The sequence below is a fragment of the Equus quagga genome, chromosome 11 (assembly GCF_021613505.1).
Source record: "Equus quagga isolate Etosha38 chromosome 11, UCLA_HA_Equagga_1.0, whole genome shotgun sequence".
NCBI classification, from domain to species: Eukaryota; Metazoa; Chordata; class Mammalia; order Perissodactyla; family Equidae; genus Equus; species Equus quagga.
The window spans coordinates 101,392,556-101,419,203 of record NC_060277.1 but is presented as its reverse complement, the minus strand read 5'-3'; the positions used below and the strand labels follow the sequence as shown (position 1 = coordinate 101,419,203).

At 47.6% G+C, this 26,648-nt stretch overlaps 1 protein-coding gene across 3 annotated transcripts in view; it reads left to right on the top strand.

Annotated features, from left to right (window-relative positions):
- Window positions 1–25,468, top strand: part of PECAM1 (platelet and endothelial cell adhesion molecule 1) — a 56,716-nt gene extending 31,248 nt beyond the window's left edge. Inside the window, exons 12-16 of one of the 3 annotated variants that reach the window (XM_046674933.1) lie at window positions 1,184–1,237; window positions 2,585–2,647; window positions 8,434–8,490; window positions 19,653–19,675; window positions 24,432–25,468. In XM_046674933.1, the coding sequence (XP_046530889.1) occupies window positions 1,184–1,237; window positions 2,585–2,647; window positions 8,434–8,490; window positions 19,653–19,675; window positions 24,432–24,461 (227 nt within the window). In that variant the 3' untranslated portion in view covers window positions 24,462–25,468. The remainder of the gene's footprint in view (window positions 1–1,183; window positions 1,238–2,584; window positions 2,648–8,433; window positions 8,491–19,652; window positions 19,676–24,431) is intronic. The other 2 variants (XM_046674936.1, XM_046674935.1) reach the window with 2 other exon arrangements.
- Window positions 25,469–26,648: the final 1,180 nt, after the last annotated feature.

Here is a 26,648-nt window from a genome sequence, read left to right as displayed (position 1 = left end):
CTTGAGAAACATGTTTTAAGAATTGAGCAATTCTTATTATACTGAATCATAAACTTTTAAAAAGTGAAATAAAACATTCGTAGTAGCAAACTAATATGCCAATAAAGAGAAAAGAGCAAATGTATCATTTAAGAAACTACATTCAGAAAAATTTGGTGAATATTTAGCAAAAAGTAATCCAGTACTATAGAGAAAATATTTTTTCATGGTATAAGGTGTGTTCAGTTGGTTATTTGTATGATTTATACACAAAAGCAGAGATACTTTAAATTAAATGCTGATATAGACTTACCTTAAAATAGAGTTTTCCCAAATTTCCAAAGTGCAAGAAATGTTCCAATTCTTATGTTATCTCTCCATGGATTATTTTAGTTTATAAATATATTTTAGTAATCACAATAGTAATCAGTTCAAATACATGATGGAGAGGAAGATTGGCCCTGAACTAACATCTGTTGCCAATTTTCCATTTTTTTTTCTCCCCAAAGCCCCAGTACATAGTTGTATATCCTTCTAGTTCTTCTGTGTGGGATGCCTCCACAGCCTGGCTTGATGAGTGGTGTGTAGGTCCATGCCCAGGATCCGAACCTGCAGATCCTGGGCTGCCAAAGTGGAGTGTGAGAACTTAACCACTACGCCACCAGGACGTCCCGCTGCACGTTCTTCAGGAATAGTATTTATAACATTTGTAAGAATTCTTTTTAATAAAGAACAGATTGATAAAAAAGATTTAAAAATTTTTGCCCACTGAGGTGGCAGCCCGGAGGTACTGCAATTTCTTTAAACCATGTTCTCATGGATCCAATTCTCCAGCTAGAGAAGATTAATGTCTACTAATATTCTTCATGTTTCTGGTTCCTGGCCCACCCCTTCCAGAATTAAGCTTAACTTCTAATGAACTTGCTCAAATTGAACAGTTCTGAATCTTGAAGAATTCGTACGTAGAAGTATCCCTCCCATGGGATGGTGGACATCCCACTGGTGTTAGAAAGAGACCACACAGTGCGTCAGACGGGAATGCATGGGACCAGGAGGGAATCCAGAACCCAGATACACTGCTGGTTGCCAACTTCACTGAAGAAATTAGGCTTGACTTCCCTTATTAGCGTCACTGAATTTTTTAAAAGTTATATAGAAAACTGCAATTTCCATGGCCTTTCATCTTGCATTATTTTTCAACTAGGTTATAGTGAAGATGTTGGAAACCATGCGATGAAACCAATCAATGAAAATAAAGGTAATTATCTAATTAAGTTTTGTAAAATTAGGAACCCTTATATTAAAAAAAGTCCCCTAGGAAAAGAACTAAAACTGTTAAGACCTGTGGATATTTCCCCACCTCTCTCAAAGACCCTGTCACTGACGGCCATGTAAAATGGAGATGGCTGCTTGCTTTCTCCAAAGACGCTATCCAGTGTCTCTAATGGGAAAGTAACCTAAACTCCAGTAGGAAGGAACTGGGCAGCACCTAAAAGGGAGCTTCTGATTCAGAATGGGCTGCTGAATGAGGCAGGAGGCCCTCCCTTCTCTTGGACAGTAGAGGCAGAGGTGCTTTTTAAAATAGCAGGGTGGCAGATCATCAGGTTGTACACCTTAAATTTACACAATGTGTATTGTCAATTACATCTCAATAAAGCTGGGAAAAAAGTATTGAGGGGCTGGGATGGAAGAAGTACACAGAGGCCTTCAAAGATAATGAAAACGTTCTTTTTCTTAAAAACCGTGACGGGTACACTGTTATTTATTGAATTGTTATGTTTTATACATAACTTACAAATATTATGTTGTATCTACTAAGTATTTAATAAAAATGAAAACTACACTGTAAAAAATAAAACAGCATTGCTGCTAATTTTTTAAGACAATTAACAATAAATTGCTCTCTTCTGCCTAAAGCTCAGCAGGATTGAGCTAAATCATTTTTCAAAATTCCCTTCCCCTCGGATCTGCGATCGTGGGACTAAAACTCCAAAAAAGCAAAAGGGTTCTGTAAATACCGCTGTGTCCTTGACTGCAAAATCACTGTTTTAGTTGCTAGTGAGAAACCCTGATTCTTTGAGGCTTCAGAAAGAAAACGATAATGTTACTTTGAGTTGAAGACAAGTTAATTTACTAGATTTCACTGTAGCACCCCGACAGCTCTCATTCGCTTGTTTTTCTCCACATACGCCTCACGCTCTCAGAGCATGTTTAGGCCAGGGACCCTGTTCCCCATTTCCGGAGATTCCTTCTATCTTGGACGTAGCTTTCCGTGCCTGTGGCTGTGGAAAAGACTCTTAGAGTTCACTGCTGGGGCTGATACTGGCTGTTTTCTGTACCTACCGAGCTTTTACAAGTCCTCCCACTGGGGAAACAACAGGAACCTGGGCAGCAGAGTCACTCCACAACCCGGCAAGTACAGGCCTCATCACTACCCTCCCCAGCCCGAGCTTTCTTGCCCACTTAGAACGGAGTTAAGCCTGTGTCCAGCTTCCCCCTCAAAATACAGGATCCTGTAATCACTTGAATGGAAATCTCCAAGGTGGTCTGAGGCCTCGCAAGGAGATTCTATCTAACCACAGGGCGCTATGGTTCTTTTGAGCAGAGCCTCTGACCTCGGACGTGGAGTACACGGAAGTGGAAGTGACCTCATCTGAACCTCATCAAGGTAAACACCATCACTCGAGTGCTTCCTCATGCTTGGCTCTGCTCTCTACTTGAGTGTAGATGCTGGGGTGGGGTGTGTTGTGACCCAGGGACAAGAAGGGAGGTAGTCAGCAGACAGACCTGCTGGACATGCCTGAGGTGGGAGCGCCCAGGCTTTGAGGTGTAAAATTTTATTAGTTATTATTTATCATACTGCTAATAATGGATATATTTTATTAAGCAATTACTAAGTGCTAAGAAATGTTTGTTGAGTGTTGAGGGCAGCCTCACTCCTGGGTGTTGGGGCTTTCTTCTAGAGGTAACCCTCTTGCCCAAACCCAGCATCATCTTAAAAAGTTGCTTGCAGACTAAGCTTGTGTAAATGAAATGCATGCTTAAAAGTAGCAAGCGCTTGGCTATTTAAAGGACACTTGGATAAAGGCTTTTGAAAGCAAAGAATCTCTTTCTCTGTAAACAGTGGCAATGGTTTTATGCTTCAGGTTTTGTTTTTATGTGGTTCTTTCTGGCAGGCTGACCTAGAGGTCCCTAGCTCTGGTTCTGTGCTAGGGAGACTGACTCAGAGTGGGCTGGTCCACAGCAAATGCTAGAACATCAATCTCAGTTGCTTTTGGCACCACAAAAAACCACGCCTATCTTCCTAACCCTCCTCCACCTTAGCTCTTCCAGAGGCCACTGCACTCTCAAAGGAAGTGGCCACCCAGAGCCTTCCTGCCCTGCTGGGAAGCTCCTTGGGGCTATTGCTGTGCATCCGCCTTCCTGCTGAGGCTAAGGTTACGCTGGGTGCACTAAGCCAGACAGGCCTGGGGCAGTTTTCCAGACCATGCCTGTGTAGCTTTAACCAGAGCCATATGGCAATGACGCCCTCTTGTCACCTCTTCTCTATGTTCTGGGAGGAGTTTGGGGTTCCTTCCTTCTTCCCTCACTTAGGTTCTGGGTACCATGTTAGCAGGTATGTGTACAGAACCTTCAGGCAGAGCCCCCAGGAAGTGTGCTGCACAATGGGGACACCATTCCCATAGTGTGCAGTCAGAATGGCCCCTAGAATTGGTACTGCCTATTTCGCGTGACTACACAGGACATCCTGTTCCCAAGTCTAGACTGGACCTGGGAGGGGTGGGGGCCATGGCAGGCCTAAAGTTCTCTTCCTTTTTGTTTCATTGTAAAGTGATTTGCTTATTGAGTTAACAAATTAAGGGCCCATGATGGACCAGCCCCGTGCAGGCAGGAAAGGTATAGATGTGGTCCTCCTCATGGAGGTATAGCCTATGAAGGAGCCAGAAAAACAAGGAACCAAAGCGTAAACAGATAATATCAGGTTATAATAAGTGCTTGGAAGAAGAAGAATGGATGCAATGAGAAAGCATGAAAAGTGACAACTTCTCTGGCTTGGGTGATCCTAGGAGGCCTATTCAAGAGGTGGCATTTAAGCTTTGTGTCTGAAGAGCACAAAGAAGGTGGCCTCACTAAGAGGAGGGAGGGTTGGGAGGACCCAGGAATTGGTACCCAGAGCTTGGCTCGTTTAAGGATCTGGAAGGAGACTCGTGTGTTTGCAGAGAGAGGGAGAGGAGGCAGAAGCAGTGGGGGATGGGGCCAGGGCCGGGGCTTGTAGGGCCTCTCAGGTTCTCTTTGCATTCTAGCCTCAGTGGATTAGGGGCCTTTGGAAGCCTTCAAGCAGGGAAGTAACAGGTTCCAACTTCCTTCTTTAAAAAGGATCCTTGTGGCTGGTGTGGAGGATGCATTGACAGGGGGACAAGTATGGAAGCAGAGAGATGAATATGTTCTCACCAGGCAAGAGGGAGGGAGGGTGTTGCCAAAGTACTGGCAATGGGTGGATTCTAGACATATTCTGGAGACATCACAGCACTGAGTGAAAAATTTCCTGGCCAGGATGGGGAAGACAGAATTACCCCATGTTTCTGGACCAAGCGACCGCATGGATGGTCTTGATGTCTGAGATTGGGAAGAACAGGCTCAGGGGAGATCTGGTCCAGCTGGGTTAAATTTGAGATGCTCACGAGGAGACAGCACAGGGTCTGGTGCTCAGAACTGAATCTGAGTGGGATGTGGCCAGTGGGGCTGTAAGGAGCTCCCTGCCAACCTTACCTGGTCCAGTCTGAACCCCTCCATCACTGTACATTGTGGGCTCAGTCTTGTGGGCAACAGCTTACTTTCTCTTAAGGGGCTTCAAGCCTGAAAGGAAACGAGAACCATAACAAGAGGGCAGAGCTGCCCAAAGACTTTGAATGTGTGTGGAAAAACCCCACTGTCGTCCACACGCGACTGAGCGCTCAAGCAGACAGTGATTGCCCTGGGCTCTGGCCTTGAGGTTCTGATACTCTCCGCAGAGGGCCGGACCCTGCCCTTCCCCTGCTGCCAGCTGGGCCAGGGCGAGGTGGAATTGTGAGGGCTGTGCATGATGGCTAGAAGGCTTGGGATTGAAGGAAACTGAAGCAGGATGAAGGAAGCAGGGTTTTGTCCTTGGAAAAGGGTCTGTTTTCTCCTCCTTTGGGAATTGTCCCTTGCTGGTAGCATCTGATTTTCTTTTTCCAGCTCGAAGATGGGGAGGGGTTGAAGGGAAAAGAACGGCCCCTAGGACCCTGTGAAGCAGAGGTGCTTTCCTTGCCAAGTTGCACGGGTGCAGGGTTGCAACCACCCAATAGGTCACCTTTCCCCAATTTGCACAAAGGTGCTCTGTGGGCTTCGGGGCCTTGGTAGAGCTAGAGTAAGTGTCACTTGCATAGAAATGGAGAGTTTCTAGAGGATTCAAGTTGAGTTTTCTGGACCCAACCTCCCTGGCAGCTAAGGGACAGTGGGGCAGGCCTGGCCTGGCCTATGATGCTGTCCCTTTGCTCTCTCATGGGTGGGGAGTGGGACATTACCAGGTGAGGAAAAGCCTTGTGGGTTCAAGGCCAGTGGTGAGTAAACTTGACCTGGTCTTGTCCAGCCCAGTTCCCTGTCCTCAGGGCCCCCTTCCTCTACATTTCTGATGGAGAAGGGGATGGGGCCCATGTCCAGCTCTAACCCTGGCTGGCAGCTGACCAAGTGGTTGCTTGGGGGTGGAGGAGGGGTGGGAAGGAACTCGTTAAACCCCGGTTTGCTCTGAGGCTAATTGCTGGGAAAACCCCATGACGTTGAAGCCATCTCTTTCTCTGTTAACAGAGGAAAAACAGAAGCCAAAATAAAGCCCCATCAGGAAACATCCCTGACAGCAGAGACAAACAGCCTGTTGGCCTGGGTTAGTCATTAGCAGGCAGCTGCTGCCACGGAGAAGCGAGAGGAGGGGAAGATAGTCATGAGTTGCGACCCCCCCCCCCCCCCCGCCGCTACCCCCCATCACTGAGCTCGGCAGAACCAGGAAGGCAACAGGAGAAACCACTGGGGCAGCTACAAATCTAGCAGCTCAACCAAGAAGTAGAAACCACCCTGCTGCCCTAGCTGATGTGCAGAGCTATGAGATGAAAGGGAGTCAAGAGGGGCTTCTCAGGTCCAGAGGGTGTTAGAGCATCCCCAAGGTGAACAGAGAGGTCCACCAGCCACCCCTTATGTGCCTTGGGGCAGTGGAGTTCACAAGGGTGTCCAGGCCCCCAGGCTTGGTTACCCAGCCCCGGCACTCCATTCCTTCCTGTGTGGGGCTGGGTCAGAGGATGAGCGGGCAGGGACTCCAGCACGCCTGATATGCAGTGCCCTATAACGTTTATCATAGTGTTGTCTGTACACCCTGTGCCCCACAGCCTGGAGCTCCCGAGAGCTGGGACCAGGTCTGGTTCACCTTTTCCTCTTCCATGGTGCCCGGCACACAGATGGTATTGGGACCATGAGGAATGAGTGACTTGCCCAGGCCTGGTGTTGTGCAGAGCCCCTTGGGGATGAGGTAGATCTCTCAGCAGAAACAGGGATTGCTGGAGCTTCCCTCTACACCCCCAAATCTGGTGCCCTGGAGGGAGGGTGGAGAACGGTGTGAGCATTTTTGCTGTTCTGTTAGAGACAGGCAAGTGTCCCGGCAGGGGGGTGCCTGGTACCTCAGCCACTCTCTTGAGTACCAGCTCCTGTTCAGTGCCCTGGGGAATCACTACAATGCCTTCTGCAAGGCCCTGGCACCCCAAATGCCCCAAGTTCAGCTGTTGGGATCTGAGCCACCGCTCTTTCTTCTGGCTTTCAGGTCCTGACACAGGAACCACCATTATTTATTGTAATGAATGACCGTGATTTTAATTCTAAGACATAAAGTCTCAGGGATTGGGCTGATTATGCAACACCTTCCTGAAGGTCAGGGGGTCTGAGATAGAGACACCTACAGGGACACTGACTGGTGCCTTCGCTGTCACATCAAACCTTTACAGGTGCCTCCAGGTAGCTGTGCACGTCCTGGGATTGGGAGATGTGCAAGACCTCGGGGGCTGCCCTGGAGAAGCTCAGGGTCTAACAGGGGAGACAGTCGTGGGGACAAATAATGTCAGTTTGTCATGGGCAAGTGTCCCTAACGTGCTATGGGAGTACAGGGGGTCCATGTAACCTCCCAGGGCACAGGAAAGGGGTGAGTGTGTGAGGCAGTGTGTAGGTGTGTGAGGGTGTGTACACCTAGCGCAGGAGCAAAATTGTCCTGGGGCTTGGAGGACAAGGGGGATGGGGCAAAGAACAAGTGTGGTGCAGGCAGTGAGAGGAGTGTGTGCAAGGTTAGGGGGTGAGAAAGAGGGACGTCCCTGGAACGTGGTGAGTGGAGGGAATCTCGCTACAGTTAGAGCCCGTGAACATGCCCCGGCCATCTGCCGCTGGGGAAAGAAACGTGCACATGGCACTGACCGTGGTGCCAGGAAGTGTCTTACTCAGTCTGGGGTTCCGTTTTCTGATCTTTCGAAGGAGAATGCTGGCCGCAAGGATCAGGCGCCTTTCCGCAATGAGGCTTCCTGGTCCTTTTTGCAGGTGAGAGGAGCCGGGGAAGTGGCGAGCTCCATCCTGTTTCCTGAGGGTGTGTGGGTATGTGTGTCTGTGTGTGCATACTGTGTGTGTGTACTGTGAGTGTGTGTATGTGTGTGTATACACAACCTGTGCGTATACATCAGTTTAAAATAAAAAGATGGCCATATGGGCTCTCTTTGCCCCTAAAACACTCGAGTCTCCCCTGCGTGTAATCCACACTCCGGATTGGTCATCTTGTCTGCTGTTCAGAAAGGGTCCAGACCAGAGGGTCTCAACTCTGTCTGCATATTACAATCACCTGGGAAGCTCTTAAAAAACACCAACGCCAGGGCCCACCCCAGACCATTGCAATCAGGATCTGAAGTGGCCCCAGGTACGGCATTTGAAATCAACTGGCTCAGCTGTCTAGATCTGCAAGTGGTTCTCAGTCCCAGCTGATGCCAGGCTCTCACCCAGGACTCAGGTGATTGGGAAGCATAGCGCAGTATCCTAGGAGAGGCTGGCTGAGCAGCTGGACACAGGGACACAGTGGCAGGGAAAGAGGGATGGGGCCACTGAGCTGGAGGCTGCAGGCCTGTGCTGGGGACTCCTCCACCTGCAGCCCCTTAGGTCCAGGGTTCCCACAGTAGCCTGTTGACCTTGTACTTCCAGGCTGACAGTGACGCTGATTAGATCTTTTAAAGCCGGGAATTGGCCCGGGCTTCATGGTGGCAAGGTCTCCAGGCACTCATGGAGACAGGCACCAGTGGGGGTTCGTGGGGGTGTGGGGTGCAGCCTTACGCAGAGAGCCTCTGACATTTTTCTGCTTCAGCAGTGGGCTGACCTGGTGCCCAGAGACAGCTATTGACCTGGGCCTGGTCCCTTTTGCAGGTCTGGGAACAAAGGGCACGGAGACGGTGTACAGTGAAATCCGGAAAGCTGACCCTGGTGAGTGAGGGCCCCCTAACTCCCCCAGCCTGGGGAGACAGTTCCCCTAGAATCAGCTATGGGGCCTTGGAGTGGGCATGGAAAAGAAGGGGCAAAGGAGGCCAAAAGGGGTGACACCTCTTACACCAGAGCTGTTGTCTGTCTCCCAACACCCTTAAAAAGTAGCCACAGGTTACATGCACTGTTTATTTAGCCACCAAACACACTGAGTGCCTGCGACAAGCCAGGCAAACGGAACCTCAGATGTTTGCAATACACAACGGATGGGTGAGTTGGACAGGAGTGTGTCCTGGCACCGCTGTCTGTTCACAGGATGCCTGGCAGGGTTAGGGGCACTGTCTCCTGACCCTGAGAGAAGCTGAGTGGCTCTGCCTATTTTCAGGTACCAGCCGGTGAGCCTCACCGCACCTGGGCCCTGGGGCCCCAGGGCTCCCGAAGGGCTTAAACAGGCAGTGCTTTGCTCTGGAAACGTCAGCAGCTTCAGCCTTTCTGAGAGTACACGGACTTTGGGGAGGGGGTGCAGAGCTGTTCCCATCTCCTTTGATTTCTGCCTAGACCCCACTTCAGTTCCCATCGCCACTGCTTCCTCGTGCCAAGCTTCCCCCACGACTGAGCATGGTGCCCAAGCAGATGGGGAACTGGGGAAGCTCCTGACAATCTCATTTTTTGCGTGATTCTTCTATTCCATTCTGTTGAAATGAAATCCATAAAGACTACTTTTGAATTCGGAAAATAAGTCGCAACCCAAAAGGCACAAACATTCTGGGGGGAAACAGTTAATATGTGGATATCTTGCTTTCTACAACAGACCTCTTTTTCAGTGGATTCTTTGAAAGAGAATCATTCAAAGGGCTGGGAGACTTCAGTAAAGCTCGGCTACACCGAGTGTGGTCCACACACCGGCAGCCGTGACAGCCTCAGGCCCAACCCAGACCCGCAGAATCAGCATCTCCAGAATCTGAGCTCTACGAAGCTCCCAGATGTTTCTGATGCTGCCAACGTTTGAGAAGCACTGTCTTACCTGAAGAGCCTACTTTTCATCTGAAATATAGGAATCACCCCTTAATTAACCTCTTTTTTTAAAATGCTATTTTCATGCATACAGCAGAAACCCAGCCCCTGTGGAACTTGACACTGACTGAATGATTTTTCTTTTTTAAAGAGAATGGGGTTTTTTGGGGTTTTTTCTTAAAGATTGGCACCTGAGCTAACATCTATTGCCTTGATAATCTTGTTTTTTTCCTCCTCTTCTCCCCAAAGCCCCCCAGTAGATAGTTGTACATTCTAGTTGTAGGTCCTTCTGGTTGTGCTCTGTGGGATGCTGCCTCAGCATCATCAGTATCAGGCCTGATGAGCAGTGCTAGGTCCACGCCCAGGATCTGAACCTGCGAATCCCTGGGCCGCCCAAGTGAAGTGCATGAACTTAACCACTCGGCCACAGGGCTGGCACCTGACTGAACAATTTTTGAAAACCATTTCCTGAGGAATTTTTGGCTTCAGTGTCTCCTTTTGCATTCTCAATATATTCAGAGCTAGCAAAACACAAATTCAGAAATAGGCTTTCTCTCTTCTTTCAATGTAACAGAAAGCTAAAGGTCAAGTAGGGTTCCGGGTTGGTCCTCTTAGGTAATCGTACAAAAATGCCCGTTCTGTTTTCCCTAAAATTGCTCACTTTCATTGCTTTGGTTATGCAAATACTCACATTTATTGAGTGCTGACTGCGTGAGCTAAGTGATCTGTGTTACATTGTATCTTTCAATCCTCACAATAACTCCCATTTTACAGATGAGGATACCGAGGCATAGAGAGGTTAAAACGCTTGCCCAAGGTCACACAGCAAGCAACTTCCCAAAATCTGGCCCACCCTGGATCCTCACTCCATGCTCCTGATCACTGAGCTGGACTGCCTTTGGTTTGGGGGAAGGGAAACTGGTGGAGCATGGAGGCCACAGGGATCCCCACAAGCCACAGGAGGCCTTGGGGTCTGCGGTCATCTGAGGCCTGATACAGCTGGTGAAGGCCACACCCAGTGTGGATTCCAAAGGGTGGTGTTAGGGGCCCTGAAAATTAGATTAACAAAGGACAGACTAAAGAACAGAAAAACTGAGTGATGAGTAAGTCAGTGGAATGGTTAGAAGTTGGGGCTCATTTAGCATGTTAACCAAGAACAATAAGCTCGTAGAGAAGTGACAAAGGAAAAGGAGTTTCAAGGATGGCAAGCAGTGGGAAAGTAAATATGTGGGGGCACTAACAGAGTGAGGTTTGTTTGTGCAGGCCCATCTCGGCACCAGCTTCCAGCATCTTCGTGGCCATAAAGCTTCCCTGGGAGAGGGGATTTATGGCAGTCCCCATTTCTCAGAAGTTTCTGGTTTTAGTCAGTTAGGGGAAGCTCCCAAAAGGCTTCTTACTGCATCCGCTGGTTCTCATTTGCCTCCAGCTCAAAATAATCTCTATGCCAAAGTGGTATATTTGGGGGTGGCGTATTCTGACTTAGGGCAGCTGTTTAAGTGGGTTCTCTCAGCATCCCCAGCCTGGTTCCAGATGCCCCAGTCCTCAGTCCTGAGCTGTTGGAACCTGACTGGAATGGACCATAGGCACCTAGAACCTAACCCAATAGTGATTCCAGGCAGTGAAGGACCCTGTTTTGCTGGGAGACATCCGAGCCCCTGTCCTAGTGCTGCCGCGTATCAGCTGTGTGACTTTGACCAAGATGCCTAACCCCTCTGAGACTCAATTTCTTCTACTGTTAAATGGAGATGGGATTAAACGAGAACAAGAGATGAGACAGCGTCAGGGGAGATGGTGCTAATTACCCTAATCTCTTGGTCAGTGTATCACCCCTACAGCATAGTGAGCATTCAATCCATTTTAGCTGAAAAACACAAGAAAACTTGAGCCCTGGAGTCCAGTGCCTGGCGCAAGGCGAGACTAGAGCCATCTCCCACTCCCAGGCCGGGGAGCTCCCGCTGCACCATCTGGACCATCGGGGTCAGCTGGGGCTTGGGTCCCTCTGTAATCTGGTCTCTAACCTGGCAGCTGGCTCCTGCGCAGGGGTTGAGGGTAGAGCGAGCTGTGGGTCTTGTAGCCAAAACCACAATGCTGCTGCAAAAGCCAGGGCCCCCCTCGCCTTGGAGGCGCCCATCCTGGAAGCCAAGGGAGTTGCTGTTTCTGAGCATCTCCAGCTCAGCTGCTGCTCAAGGGGAAGAGGCTGCAGGCTTTGGTCAATTTCTCTTCCCTTTTCTTTCTTTCTTTTCCTCTTACTCTCAGATGCTGCTCGGATGCTCACTTAATCCTCAAAATCATTACAGGGTTGCTGGATGCCCTGTTATTATTCCTGCTCTACAGATGAGGAAATGGGCCCAGAGGTTAAATAACTTGTCCTGGTCCCAAGGCCGGCAGTGGCGGAGCTGGGATTTGAACGCAGGGAGCCTGGCAGCAGAACCACACTCTTCACGAGCCTTCACATTTCCCTGTCTGTGTTGCCAGACCAATTGACTGTGTGCCTCTGCACCTTCCAGCTTTCTTTGTTTGGTTTCCACATTATCATCAATTTAATTAGAGGATTCAACTCTGTCTACTTTAGAAGCTAAGAGTAACCGCCTGGTATGGCCCAGGTGGCCCTGGGCGAGTCAGGATCATGGACCTCAGTCACCTCTGTGACATGAGGGGGATGGGCTGGACTCTAGATCAAAGGTTCTCCAGGTTTGTTAAAACACAGATGGCTTGGCATTAGCTCCTGAGTTTCTTTTTTTTTTTTTAATTTTTATTTTTTTCGGATGTACATCATATTTCGAATTCTGGATACATTACATCATGTTCACCACCCGAACACTAATTATAGTGCATCCCCTCAAATGTGACCCTAATCACCCCTTTTGCCCTCCCCCCCTCCCCCCTTCCCCAATGGTAACCACCAGTCCAATCTCCAATGCTATGTTTTTTTTTTTCTTGTCGTTTTTATCTTCTACTTATGAGTGAAATCATATGGTATTTGACTTTCTCCCTCTGACTGATTTCACTCAGCATAATACCCTCAAGGTCCATCCATGTTGTCACAAATGGCTGGATTTCGTCATTTCTTATGGCTGAGTAGTAGTCCATCGTGTATGAATACCGCATCTTCTTTATCCATTCGTCCCTTGATGGGCACCTAGGTTGCTTCCAAGTCTTGGCTATTGTGTATAATGCCGCAATGAACATAGGGGTGCAAGTATCTTTATGCCTTTGTGTTTTCAAGTTCTTTGGATAAATACCCAGCAGCGGAATAGCTGGATCATATGGTAGATCTATCCTTAATTTTCTGAGGATATTCCAAACTGCTGTCCATAGTGGCTGCACCAGTTTGCACTGTCACCAGCAGTGAACAAGGCTTCCCTTCTCTCCACACCCTCTCCAACATTTGTTGTTTCCTGTCTTGTTAATTATAGCCATTCTGACCGGAGTGAGGTGATACCTCATTGTAGTTTTGATTTGCATTTCCCTGATAGCTAATGATGTTGAGCATCTTTTCATATGCCTGTTGGCCATCTGTATTTCTTCTTTGGAGAAATCTCTGTTCAGATTTTTTGCCCATTTTCTAATTGGATTGTTGGTTTTGTTGTTGTTGAGCTGTATGAGTTCTTTGTATATTTTGGATATTAACCCCTTATCTGATATGTGCTTTGCAAATATCTTCTCCCAATTGTTAGGTTGTCTTTTCGTTTTGCTGATGGTTTCCTTTGCTGTGCAGAAACTTTTTAGTTTGATGTAGTCCCATTTGTTCATTTTTTCTTTTGTTTCCCTTGCCCGGTCAGACATGGGACTTGAAAATATGCTGCTCAGACCAATGTCATAGAGCGTACTGCCTATATTTTCTTCTAGAAGTCTCATGGTTTCGGGTCTTCCATTCAAGTCTTTAATCCATTTTGAGTTGATTTTTGTGCATGGTGTAAGGGAATGGTCTACTTTCATTCTTTTGCATGTGGCTGTCCAGTTTTCCCAACACCATTTATTGAAGAGACTCTCCTTTCTCCATCGTATGCTCTTGGCTCCCTTGTCGAATATTAGCTGTCCATAAACATGTGGGTTTACTTCTGGGCTCTCAATTTTGTTCCATTGATCTGTGTGTCTGTTTTTGTGCCAGTACCATGCTGTTTTGGTTACTATGGCTTTGTAGTATAATTTGAAATGGGGGAGTGTGATACCTGCAGCTTTGTTCCTTTTTCTCAGGAATCCTTTGGCTATTCGGGGTCTTTTGTTGTTCCAGCTCCTGAGTTTCTGATTCAGTAGGTCTGGAGGGGGGCTGAGAATTTGCCTTTCTAACAAATTCCCACGTTCTGCTGCTGCAGGTCCAGCGTCCACACTTTTAGAACCATCTTCTAGATACTCTAAATTCCTTCTGATTGCACTACTCTAGGTTCTGCTCTGTCTTTCATTTGAAGGGTGGATTCTCTTTTAATCCCTAGCAATCCTTGGGATTGCTCAGCCTTGGCCAGCGGAGATAACCCAGAAACACTGTGTGTGTGTGCGTGTTTGTGTGTGTGTGTTGGCAGAGGGAGTGACCCACAATTAAATTAAGGCCCTGGTGGGGAGTGGGCCTGTGGAAAGGTCAGGGAGCAGGCTGAGTGCAGAGTCTTTCTAGCCTTTTCCTTCTTAATTTTCTATTCTTCCCTATGCGAATTTCTTAGTTCCCCGTCATCTCCCAATCTTCCAACCGGCAGCACTTCAGGGCTGGCTATTTTGGGAAATGGCTCACAGGGCGTAGTTCTGGCTCTTAAACCCCCTTTTCCCCTGAGTGATACAAAGGAAAACTGCACCTCTAGATAAGCAAAAAGGCATTGGGCAGGCCTGCCTCCAAGGGGCAGCCCCGGGGCAGAGCTCAAAGTAGGACCAGGGCCCTGCAGAGAGGGTTGGGGGCTGCCAGCTGAGGAGAGTCGAAGATCTCGTGGGAGGCAATAGATCTTTGCAATTTTGGGTTTAAGCTCTAAGCTCAGCTGGATTTTTTTATTTTTTTTTTTAAACTTTAATAACACTTTTTTTTAACTTTAATAACATTGCTGTTTTAATCATTTTTAAGTATACATTTCAGTGGCACTAAGTTTGTTCACATTGTTGTACAACCATCACCATCATGATCTCCAGCACTTTTTCATCTTTCCAGACTGATACTCCACACCCATTAAACAACAACTCCTCATTCTCCCCACAGCCCCTGGCAATGACCATTCTGCTTTGTGTCTCTGTGAATTTGACTATGCTCAGCTTATCTGTCAAAGGAGGTGGTTGAATGAATGATCTTAAGTTGCCTTCCAATCATAACATTCAAAGAGTTTCAATGTCCTGGCATCTGGAAATGATGGTCATTTGTCTATGTCTTGGTCACTCCAGACCAATGCCCCTGAACATGGTGGGGAGTCACTCCTTGGGTCCCTTGGAGCCAATAATCCTGATCCTGCACCCGCTCTTGACTCTCAAGTTTTCCCTTCAAATCTGAGTTAAGTCATGGATCTCAGGGGCTGACTTACTGGGTTTCTGCTGCATTCATGTCAGCTGGAGTCGGGCCTGGGTGGTTTTTGTTCTGCGAACCTAAGGGAAAACATCCTAAGTAGGGGTTTGATCTCAGCTCTGCGCTCATCAAGTTATATGATTGGGCCTCACCTCTCACTTCTCCCCTGCGCATTAGCTTTCTCATTAATTCTCAATAAGATGCCCCTGACCTGTGTGGAATTGCTGCAGAGTGAACATCTCAGTGTGTGTGTGACCCTTGGGTGGACAAAGGCCGTGGTAGGCAGGTGGGTTCTATAAAATGAGAAAGAGGAAGCATCTCTTTCAACTCAGCATCTCCCACTGGGTCATGGCCAGGGTCATGCAAGTCTGCTGTGCCATTGGAGCCTACTATTTTGTTGACATATAGCCAAACTAACTTCTTCTTGTCCCAGCAATGAACTCTTAGCCTAAGGCAAGGAAGCCTCTTGATCTTTGAGCTTTTCCCCTTTCCAGCTGTTAGATGATCCCTTGCTTTATTTTCCCTGCCTGTTAAGGAGGGAAGGAGAGGGGTTCCCAGAACTAGAAAAATTATATCAGAAACAGACCAAATTGAGAGAGGCCTAAGGAGAAGGAAAGGCATGCCCTGGGACGTAGCCAGAGCAGGCTGAGAAAGAGTTTTTGCCTCTCAGTAAGCTTCAGCCTCCTTAGGGGAATGGAGAAATTGATAATTTCCTCATAACATATCTGCAAGCTTGGCACTTGAGGGGTTTTTTTGGGGAGGAAGATTGGCAACAGATGTTAGCTCAAGCACAATCTTCCTCTTTTTGTTTGAGGAGGATTATCCCTGAGCTAACATCTGTTGCCAATCTTCTTCTATTTTGTATGTGGGATACCGCCACAGCATGGCTTGATGAGCAGTGTGTAGGTCCACACCCAGGATCCAAACCCACAAACCCCAGGCTGCCAAAGCAGAGCGTGTGAACTCAACCACTACGCCACCGGGCCAGCCCCGCACTTGAGGTTTTTTAAGTTCTTATTCTCTTTTCTCTTATTCTCTTTTCAATTATTGCCTAAGGTTAGGATTTGCAAATCCCAGTCAGCAATAGTAGCTCTTGTTATGGCTTATCAGAAATGGGAAAGTTAGTCTGTTTTTTGGTCTCTTACTGAACAGTAACGTATGTGGTCCAAAGAAGGGAACGTTTAAAGTAAGTAGACCAGATTACAGTTTGGTAACTTTTTCTCTTAACACTTAACTAGAACCAATTTACTCCCATCCCCTTTAGCTTTGGACTTGCTGCAGGATAATTTGGTACCCACCTGAGTTCTCCTGGTTTAGACAGTGGTGTCCTCCCAGGCTGTTCATAGCTTTGCTGCTCTGGGTTGCAGGGTGACCTGGGGTCAAAGCCCTCCCACCTCTCTTCTGTCTACGGTCAACTTCCTCTTTCTCTGACTGGTGCCAATTAATCCAAGGAAAGGTTTGATTTTTGTTTCCTCTGCCTTGTTCTCCTAGTGACAAGAACTAAAAGAGAGACATCATGGCTGGCTAGGGGGTCTCTGCGTAGCTGCAGGGCTGTCCGTGGCTTGCCCAGCAACTTCACTCAACCAGGTTGAGCCTTGTGTGAACTGCAATTTCTGGCTAGCCAGGAAAGTTTGTATCTTTACTCCAATGAACTTTCCTCAGTGCTTGATAGTTTTACAGTGCTCCAGCTTATTCTGAAAGTACTTTGTAAAACAGCTTGCAGTTCATCTAAAGCAAAACCTATTAACATATATTAATACCAGTTTTTAAGACAGAAGACTAACGTGGTTTATCACAATTGGCAACACAGTCAAGTTCTTACCTATGAAAGAACTCAGGTTTAGGATGAGATTTCCACAGCTGTGGTTCTCAAAGCAGGAGACATCCTGGCAATGTCTGGAGACATTTTTGGTTGTCGTAATTTGGGAGGGAGCAGGGACGCTACTGCATCTAACAGATGGAGGCCAGGGATGCTGCTAAACATCTTCCAATGTGCAGGACGACTCCCGCAACAAAGAATTATGCAGTCCAGAATGTCAATAGTGCCATTGGCTAGAAACCCTGGTTTAGGGGCCTCCCCTGTGGCATAGTGGTTAAGTTCGATGTGTTCCACTTTGGCGGCCCAGGTTCACAGGTTCAGATCTCGGGCGCGAGCCCACACCACTCATCAGCCACATTGTGGCAGCGACCCACATATAAAGTAGAGGAAGACTGGCACAGATGTTAGGGCTAATCTTCCTCAGCGAAAAAAAAAAAAAAGAAACCCTGGTTTAGAGGAATTCACCTCCTACAATTCCTCCAACAAGCGAGCTGGTTTTTCTCTTTACGTGTCCTCTGCCCACCTTGGGAGGTGTTCTAGGCACATCCCACCTGACAACTTATGGCCCTGGGAAGAGATGCCAAGTCCTGCTCTAGACACCAGCCTACGTTTTTTGGGTCAGACCGGGCCCACCTTCCTGTCTGACCCAAAAAACAAAAGGATCTACTCACTCAGCCTCCATCTTCTGCTTTCTCTTTGCCTGGAATTCAGACTTCCAGGATGCTTCTCAAGGGGGCAGAAATCCAACATACCAAGAGTGGCTGGTCATCGAGACAGGACCAAAGAGCAGAAGGCCGCTCTGCCACGTCCCCTCTGGGAGGGAGGGAAGAGCACTTGAGGGTCCCCACCCTTCCTGAGAGGCCCAGAGCCAGCCAGGCTGGCGGGCACTGCCAACCCTGCCCCCAAGGCGCTGTTTCCTGCTTCGGAATGGAAGAGGGTAAAAAGTATTCCATGTAAAAAATGGATGCTACCCACCAGATTCTATTTTTGTGGTCGTTGCTCCATCATCAAGAAGAAACAAATCTATGAATGTGCATAAACTGGTGTTCCATCAGTATTATCAGCATACTTGAATTTTAGTATTTCGTATTCATGTTGCTTTAGGAAACACAGCCTGGGGCTCTTTCCCTCTTACGTCTGATTCCAGAGCCCTTGGGGCTCTGGAGGAGCAGGAAGCATGGGGTCCTTTGGGTCCTCCCAGGTCAGATTTGGGTTGGGGGTGGGGTGCTGCCCACAGCCTCACTCAATGTGTGGAAGTTTACACAATGGCCTGACTTCGTGGTTGGGCTGATTCATCCATTTGGCCTTTGACGCAGCCTCTGGCCCAGCCAGGACTGAGGGGGGCCCCTTAGGAACTTCTGGCCCTATTCCCTCTAGAGGGGACATACAATGGAGCTGTGATAAGACAAGGTTCAAGGGGGAAGTGGACTTGTGGAAACAGGATATTTTTAAGTTAAAGAAAGAAACAGAAGAGTTTTGAGTCCCGTTGTGACAGATGGGGCCTGAGACTGCCCAAGATTCAGAAGGCACCAGGTTTGAGCTTGGGCAGCTGGATAGAAACCGAGGCCCCTTGGAGCACTTCCCTAGAAAGACCAAGGCGTTGGGGAGAGGTTATGGCCCTCCCACCACCACCATTACCTCCACCATCTTTAAGAACGGCAACCACTCCCAGTACCCACATCAATCTCCTCTGGGGCCTCCCCCAGGCAGCAAGAGGTCCCTGAGCCTTCTCTGTTTTCACGACTATATCATAGTGAACTGTTAGGGGAATCGGCCCCAATGTGTGGGCCACTACCCATTCAGAAACTCTGCTATTAGTGGGGGTCTGGTCCAGTCCAAAAGGGCAAGCCACACCCCTCTCTTGCTTCTTGTAGTAAAACCACCTCTAACTAACACAGGCAGGGATCACTCACCTTCAACCAATGTCTCCTGTTCTCCTTGGCCTATCTCACCCTCACTGACATCTTCCTGACATTTGGCCAGGGTCATTTCACCATTACAGGCTGGCAGGGCCAGTCAGTCCCAGCATGCTCTCTGGCCAGAAGACGGTGTGGCCTCTGGACAGTTGAGATGCGGATTCCCAGGGGAAGGAGATGTGGTGGTCCCGCCCTTCAGACAGCACTTGGGCCATATATGCCAAGAGCATTGACGAGGTTTATACCTTCTGCTCCGTTGATCCCACTCCTGGGGATGGAAAACTAGTATGAAATATGGAAATAGCTTTGTTCCCAAAAAGGATACTGGCAGCATTATTTAAAATAGCAAAAATTTGGAAAGAACCTAAATTTTTAAAATAAGGAAGTGGTTAAGTAAACAATTGCACATCTTTTTAATGATTATTATGCAGCTACTAACAATTATGTTTAAGAAGGTACCAGAAAATGTTTAGAAAATCATGTTCCGTGAAAAGAATCTGCTGTAAAATGGCATATACTGTATAATTATAACTCAAAAAAAAAACCTTCTCATAGTAGAAAATGAAGCCAAAAGCATCAAGAGGGTTTGAAGAGAGAATTTTTATCTACTATTTTCTACTTTTCTGTAGTTTTCAGTTTTTTCCAAAAATAACATGTGTTGGTATTTTTTTAACTGTTTAAAATGTCACATGAGCTGCCAGGGACTTTATATGCTCGTCACATGGAGCTACAGGGCCCAGGAGAAGCTGTCTGTGGGCAGAGGAGCCATAAACCTGGGCACCCAGCGAGCTTGCGGCTTTGGAGTCTCCTCCTGTACCCCCACTCCCATGCCCCCTGCAGTCCCCCCGACTCCCCCCGCCGCCAGCCCCTGAGATGCTGGGGGTGGGGAGCCTAACCCGTGCTCTGTGCGTTGCTCACCTCCATGTTATCCTTTGTTTTGCAGATTTCGTGGAAAACAGATATTCTGTAAGTACACGTTTCATAAACATTATTTTTTTAAACTAGTCCATTGAACAGTGAAACATTTCCAGACTCACCCAGGTTCTGCATTCTCACTAATTACTCACCTGTGCTGGCCTCCTCTGTGTTAGCCCAGGGTCCCTGGGCTCCTCTGATTAGCCTGGGCTCTTGGAGGTTTGGTCATCAGGCTTAGCCGGGTTTTCTGGGCCAGCTGTGATTTTGAATATTCTCTCCCACTGTTTCCATCATTACATCTCAGCCCTCATCTGAAGGGAGACCCTGGAAATCCCCCCATAGGAGTGGGAATCTCGGTCACTCAACTCCAGATGAACAAAGTACGCATTTCCTCCTAGTCCAGGGTGCAGTCTTGGGAAGTGAGGCGGATTCCGGGGGTATGCTTGGAGGAGCGAAGCATCTGACAGCTCATGTCAACTTCGAGAACATATACCAGTCTCCTTTACATACCAGGCCCTCTGCAGCAGGGGACACTCAAGGTCCTTGACCCAATGAGGGAATCAGATGAGTTATCACTGATGAGAAAGCAAGGTGATGAGAGGTCCACCAGAGACTGTGGGAATACAGAAGAGAGGCGCCTCATTCCGCCTGGTTAGCGGTCTCTTCACCAGGGAGGGGTCATCTGGATAGGCTGTGAAGAGTGAGTGGGATTACAGCAGCATCCAGGTAGAAATATCAGCAAAAGTAAAAATGTGAGTGACGGAGCAGTTTAAGGCAGCTCAGAATGGGAGGAGAAGAGGGTGACAGTAACAAGTGATAGAGAGAGGTAAGTTAGAGCTTACATGTGAAAGACTCCAACACTTTCATTCTGTAGGAAGTAGAGGATTTAGGAAGCTGCTACTTGGCAGATGGGGATGTTTAAAAGAAATGCAGAGGTTCATGTTCAAATCTTTGCAAAGACCCCCGCTTCCTACTCCCAACCTCAGTATGAGCTACCCAGCAGTCTAGGAGTTAACTAACTGGGAGCTTGTATCTTAAGAAATGAGGAATTTGTCTCATAAACTACTTCTTTAAGATCTGGGAAGAATTTTGAGCAAGATTGCTGTTATCCCTTCCAATGGGCCCCTGGCTTCCTTTGTTTTGCCCAAGTCTGAATTCTTGTAAAACAGGGAACTCATTATGCCTCTGACGGACAGGAAGCCACTGACATTCTTTTTATAGAGGAAAGCTATCAATTTAAGGAAAAGAAGAATGAATTGAATGTCTTTTTCTAGCCTAAATCCACTCAGACTCCTGAAATCAGAGACTGTTGCATTGGAAGGGCAGGGAGCCCAATTTATGGGTGAGAAAATCAAGGCCTGAATTGGCAGAAGCTTGTCCAGGGTCACCCAGCTAGTTAATAGCAGAGCCAGGACTAGAACCCAGGTGTCCAGACTCCCTGGCCAGTCCACGATACAATCCTCCCTCCAAGAAGTGAAGTCACTGCCGCAGCTGTCATGGCCTTGTGAGTAGAAAGTGAGTACTTTGCTCCATGAGCAGAGTGAGACCCAGGTAAAGAGATGTTCTGCCACTGCAGTCAATATGGCTGTATCCACCCGAGGCGGGTCTGCTGGACCTGTAGGACTGACTTATTTACTTTGTCTTCAATCCAATGGTCTCTCTGGACAAAGGCTCCAAGCTCTAGGACAGACAGACCTTTCCCTTTCCCCAGCAGCTGGCCTATGAGCCCAGAAGTCTGCTCCCAGGATGCTCCTGAGAGCTCACCCACGGCTAGTCCTGCCCCCCAAAATAATATAGCCTTTTGACAGGAGCACAGGGGTTCCCAACCATTGGGAAAGAGATTTTGAATCTTTAAGCAAATGCATTTTGTTTATAAAAGAAGCAGGTATAGTTTGCCTAATAATCAGCTGGTGAGGGTCAGGAGAAAATTAATTGAATTGCCCAGCAGGGAAATGGGAGGGGATTTCCTTCCTGAAATCAAACCTGGCGATCATTCCCAGTTGTTTAATGGCCGTTGCTTCTGAAAACATATTGGAGGAAATATCTTAACAATGAGATAGCCACTTCGCCAAATACTAATTTAGTATTGTTTGACTTGCTTCAATGGCACATTCTGACTTCATTTTTCCTCTGCCATTTTTGCCTTGTTTATAAATCGTGTTTGTGGCCCAGGCAGACAGATAACGTGAAAGAGAACACCCTGTACTTAAGTGAAAGAGGTGAATCTGGACCTGCGTGGGCCTCAGGATCTTGGAAAGAACCTTGCCTTCTTACTAAAAAAAAGGCAATTCCCAGTTACAGCTCACCTCCCCCGCTCCTGGGAGCCAGCAGGCAGCTGGGCTGCAATGGGAACTGCTCAGGAGTTGGGATCAAGAGACTAGAGGGTGAATTCCAGCTGTCTGGCCATTTTTTGGGTGAGCCTGCCTTCCTCAAGCCTAAGCTTCCCAATCTGTAAAGTGGAGATGATGATGACAACAACAAAAACAGTAATAGCTATCCATTAGGAGTTTCTTAAGGGTTAAACAAGAAACACATATGCAGAGTACTTTGCAAACTTCAAACTACCATATAAAACCTAGTTGATTATCTATTCTAAAGTTCTTTTCATCAAACACTCTGGCAGTATGGGGTATGGATGGGGAATTTACCTTAGTTGGCCCTGAAATGCCCCTGTCACATTGGGGGGGGGGGATGTAGCAGTTGCTTATCCAAGGCACAGGATTCAACCAAAGCCGGGCTTTGACTTAGGAATCAGAGATCCACATTAACACTTGACTTCTCCCTAACTAGACATTTATTAGCCATGTCACTTTGGGCAGATCTCCTAACCCTTCAGGGCCTCAGTTTCCTCATTTGAGGAAATAAAACCCCCTCCTCTGATTATCGCAAGGATTAAATGAGCACTTAGCACAGACTTGACGTATTCAAAGTGCTCATAAGGGGTACATTCTAGAAGCCAGAAGCAGAGATCCCACGAGTGTAAGAAGCAAAATGACCTTTCAGAGCGTCCACACCATGTTCTGGCCAGAGGTGGGGCGATTTCATGGCTGTACTTGGGTGGCTGACTGCTGGCCTCTGAGTCAAGCACAAGCAAGCGCAGGCCTTGGATGTGAGCATGTTAACCTTTACTTCAAAATCCCCAAGGCCCAGTTGACGGTGGCCCAGCCCTTCCCATCTGTGAGGCTGGTCCTGCAGCAGCTACCCAAGCACTCATTTCCCCTAGAAAAGGAGAGACTTGGTCTGGGGCCTGCAGAAAAGCTGGACACCAGGGTCACCCCTCCAGGTGGAACAAAAAAACTGGGGACAAGTGTAGCTGCCAGGGTTGGCAGGCCTCCAGCCCTCTGGGGCCAACACAGCTCTCTTGGTCAGCTTGCCCAAGTCTCCCTGGCAGAGCCAGAAGAAACAGGGGCTCTATCTCAGCCCAACCTCAGGGAGCCAACCAGCCCGGCCATCAGGTTCCCAAGATCCTGGCTAATCCCCACAACTTCTGCCACTCCTGCCTCCCTAAGTTCCACCTGCAGCAGGGTGCCCTGTGCTCACGGAAGGTCCAGAGTCATGGACTCAGATGCTGCCTGCCCCTTGGGGCTCACCATTGCCCAGGGCCCCTCTATTCCAGTATTTCCCAACATGCTCCACTCTTGCCCCTTGCTCCATCCATTTGTCAAAATCTGCCCCACCTTGGAGGCTGCTCCAGAGTCACTTCCCTCAAGCCTTCTGTGATTCCCTTGCTGCCCAGCTCTGGTCCTCTTCCCGCCCTGAACTCCTGCTGCAGTTTGTTAGGACTTCTTCCACCTTCTACTTCATGGTAGCATTGTTTGTCAATAATTGGGAGGATATAAAATTTTGGGGGGCAGGTTCTTGCATCCCCAGCGTAGAGAACAGTGCCTGGGTCAGATGGGGGTCTGGTCACTGATGGTAGGTGACACAGATACCTTATGAAGCATTTAGAAAACACTATGAGACAGCATATGGAATCTTTTTTTAAAATTTTTTTATTGTGCTGAAACATATACAACATAAAATTTACCACTTTAACCATTTTTAAGTGTACACTTCGGTGACATTAAGTACACTGCCATTGTTGCACAACCATCACCACCATCTACCCGCAGAACTTTTTCACCATTCCAAACCAAAACTCTGTCCCCATTAAACACTAACTTCCCCTTACCCCCAGGCCCCAGCAGCCACTATTCTGCTTTCTGTCTCTACAAATTTGACTACTCTGGGTACCTCATATAAGTGGAATCATACAGAATTTGTTTCTTTTGTGTCTGGCTTATTTTGCTTAGCGTGACATTTTCAAGGTTTATGCATGTTGAAATGTCTCAGAATTTCAATCCTTTTTAAGGCAGAATCACATAATTTTAAAACATTTAAGTTTTACCATTTGACTTCATTCCTTCATGTTTAAAATTAAAAAACAGACCTAGAGAAGGTTCCTCTCATTTTAGAGGCAGAGCTGGAACAAGAAGCCAGGTCTTTCTTAACTTTACTAGTCTTCCTCTGTGGGTAAGTGTAGAGCCCATGGGACGTGGTGCTGGGTGCACAGTGCGTGCTTAATGGAGTTGGTTGATAGCCTGATGTACAACGTGTGTATGGGGAGTGGAGCAGAGTAAGCACGGAGCGAAGGGAGAAATGAGTGTGGCAGGAGCTGTCCCAGCAGGGTAGGGGTACCAGTGGATGACAGCACTGCTTTGGAGTTCCTTTGAGAAGAGCTGTCTGCAATTTTGCGTATTTATCCATCAGGCCAGTCTTGAGTCCTGAAGTATGTGACCATGGCTTGTCTTGTCTCTTGTCACTACAGAGAACGGAAGGCTCCCTTGATGGAACTTAGGACTGCAAGAGCAGATGCTCCTCCCTGGGAAGACATCCATATTCCAAGAAGAGCAGATGATTCCTGTGTTCCAAGAGCTCTGTGCACTTATTTATGAACCTGCCCTGCTCCCACTGAACAAAGCAATTCCTCAGACCAAGTCACCAGTTTGTAAATCCATCTTACTACAGTTATGCTGGATATAAAGAGATGCATAGGGGCTGGTTAATTTCCAACACGGCCCACCTCTCACCAAGTTGGAGCATCCTCAGGAGTGAAGAGCAGCAGAAGGAGGTTCAGAGTAAACAGGCCATTGGGATATTTCGAAACTTGAATATTTTGTCTTGTACAGAGATAAAGAACTTTTCCAAGCACCCTCAGACACAGAAACCTGTTTTTGTTTTGTAGTCAATCACTTCTAGCGAATGGCCTGGCTTAGAGGCTAGTTTTTCTCTTTGCCTTTGGTCCTTCAAAGGCCTGTGGTTCTGGGTAGTCTTTGTTTCTGGAAGTGCACAGCACTGACCAGACGGCTGCACCCTGTCCCCTCTATGACCTCACCCACCACAAATGGAAAAACAAAGCTGCTTGAGAGTGACCCCTTTAGATGCCGACTTGAAGACAAGGTTCATTCCGGGCAATGCACAAAATAGAAAATGAAGTTGGACAAAGCACAGATGTTCTTAAGCTGTTTTTCTATACCCTCTCTTTCTTTTCCTCTACCTTACTGAAGGCTGAAAGACAGGAATATGGTGGCCTACAGCAAATATTGTTTTTAATAGAAAAATGAAATGCCTATTTTTCTTACTAATTTTTTTTTATTTATTCTTTGCTAAAGAAATGGTCTCCTGAGGTCTTAAGATGTTTCTGATCGTGTCTTGAGTGGGTGGACGAGGGGCTGTGGCCATTTTGTGGTGGAATTTCACTAGTGAGCACACCTAAGTGAAACCACTTCCCCTGTCCACCTCAGAGACACGGCTGCAGGGACCCTGTGGGGTGTTGTATTAAATAAATTTGATCTTTACTCTTCACAGACCTGTGAAATGTCATCTTCTGAGAGGCCATGTGCATGTAGAATATTTGTAGTGCTTGAGGACTCCTCAGGCCTTCTGAAGTCACGGAGAACACCACACAGGTGTCATCAGTGGGCTGAGACTCACAGGCCAAGGGCCTATGAGTGGCCTTCATTATCCATTCAACATCCACTGACTGGTCTTCAGTGTTTGTTTCCCAGCTGAAGTCCTCTAGGCTGTCCCTGGCAGAGAGGGTTGTCAGACTGAGCAAAAAAACCAACAAAACGCCCCAAAAGCCAGGATGCCCAATTAAGTTTGAATTTCAGATAAACGAATAATTTTTGAGTCTAAGTATGCCCCCAGGTAATGTTTGGGACATACTTATACTACACAAGTACTCATCTGAAATTCAGATTTAACTAGGCATCCTATATTTTATCTGGCAACCCTACGGCAAAGCACCCTCCCCCTGCCCCAAGCCACAGGAGCCACCCTCCCCAGTGGCCTCAGACCAGATCTCACTGCCCTACAGGCTGGGTCCCCATCAGAGCACCCTCTGCACTGGGCCTGAAGGCAGAGCGAGGTGTGAGTGTGTGTCCTGGCTCTGCCAGATTCCAGCTGCAGAAACGCAAAGGAGCATCTTAACCTCTGAGCTTCAGATTCTTCACTGCTGAAATGAGGAGATTAGACTAATGGTTCTTAACATTTGGAGGGTTTAGATTCCTTTGAAAATATGGTGAAAGCGATGGACTCACATACACAAAGTTGTGTCATACAATTTCCTAGTTTTCAGGGCCACAGACTCAGGTTGGAAGCAAAGGATTAGATGATCTCTAATGACCTTCAAGACTGATAGTCGAGGTGTTGATGATTTGATGAAGAGCCCAGAGCCCAGTGTCAACCCCTCAGTCCCTTGCAGCTTCCAGAGCAGGGCCATTGCTGTGGAAGCTGGGAAGACCTTGTTCCTACTTCTTATGATTTAATTATCAAGCATAAGTGGGTTTCTAATTATTTTTCCTCTTGCCTATATTTCTGAGAAGGAAACCACACCCACAGGAATCTTTCATAGTAGGTTTAACAGCTAAAATATCTAAATCCAGGATCCCAGTTCAGCTGTCCTATAACCTGCCTGCATAACCAAGCATCTGAGCTGGAGCTCATCGCTTAACAGGAGCCTGCAGGCACCATTTCCTGGTGA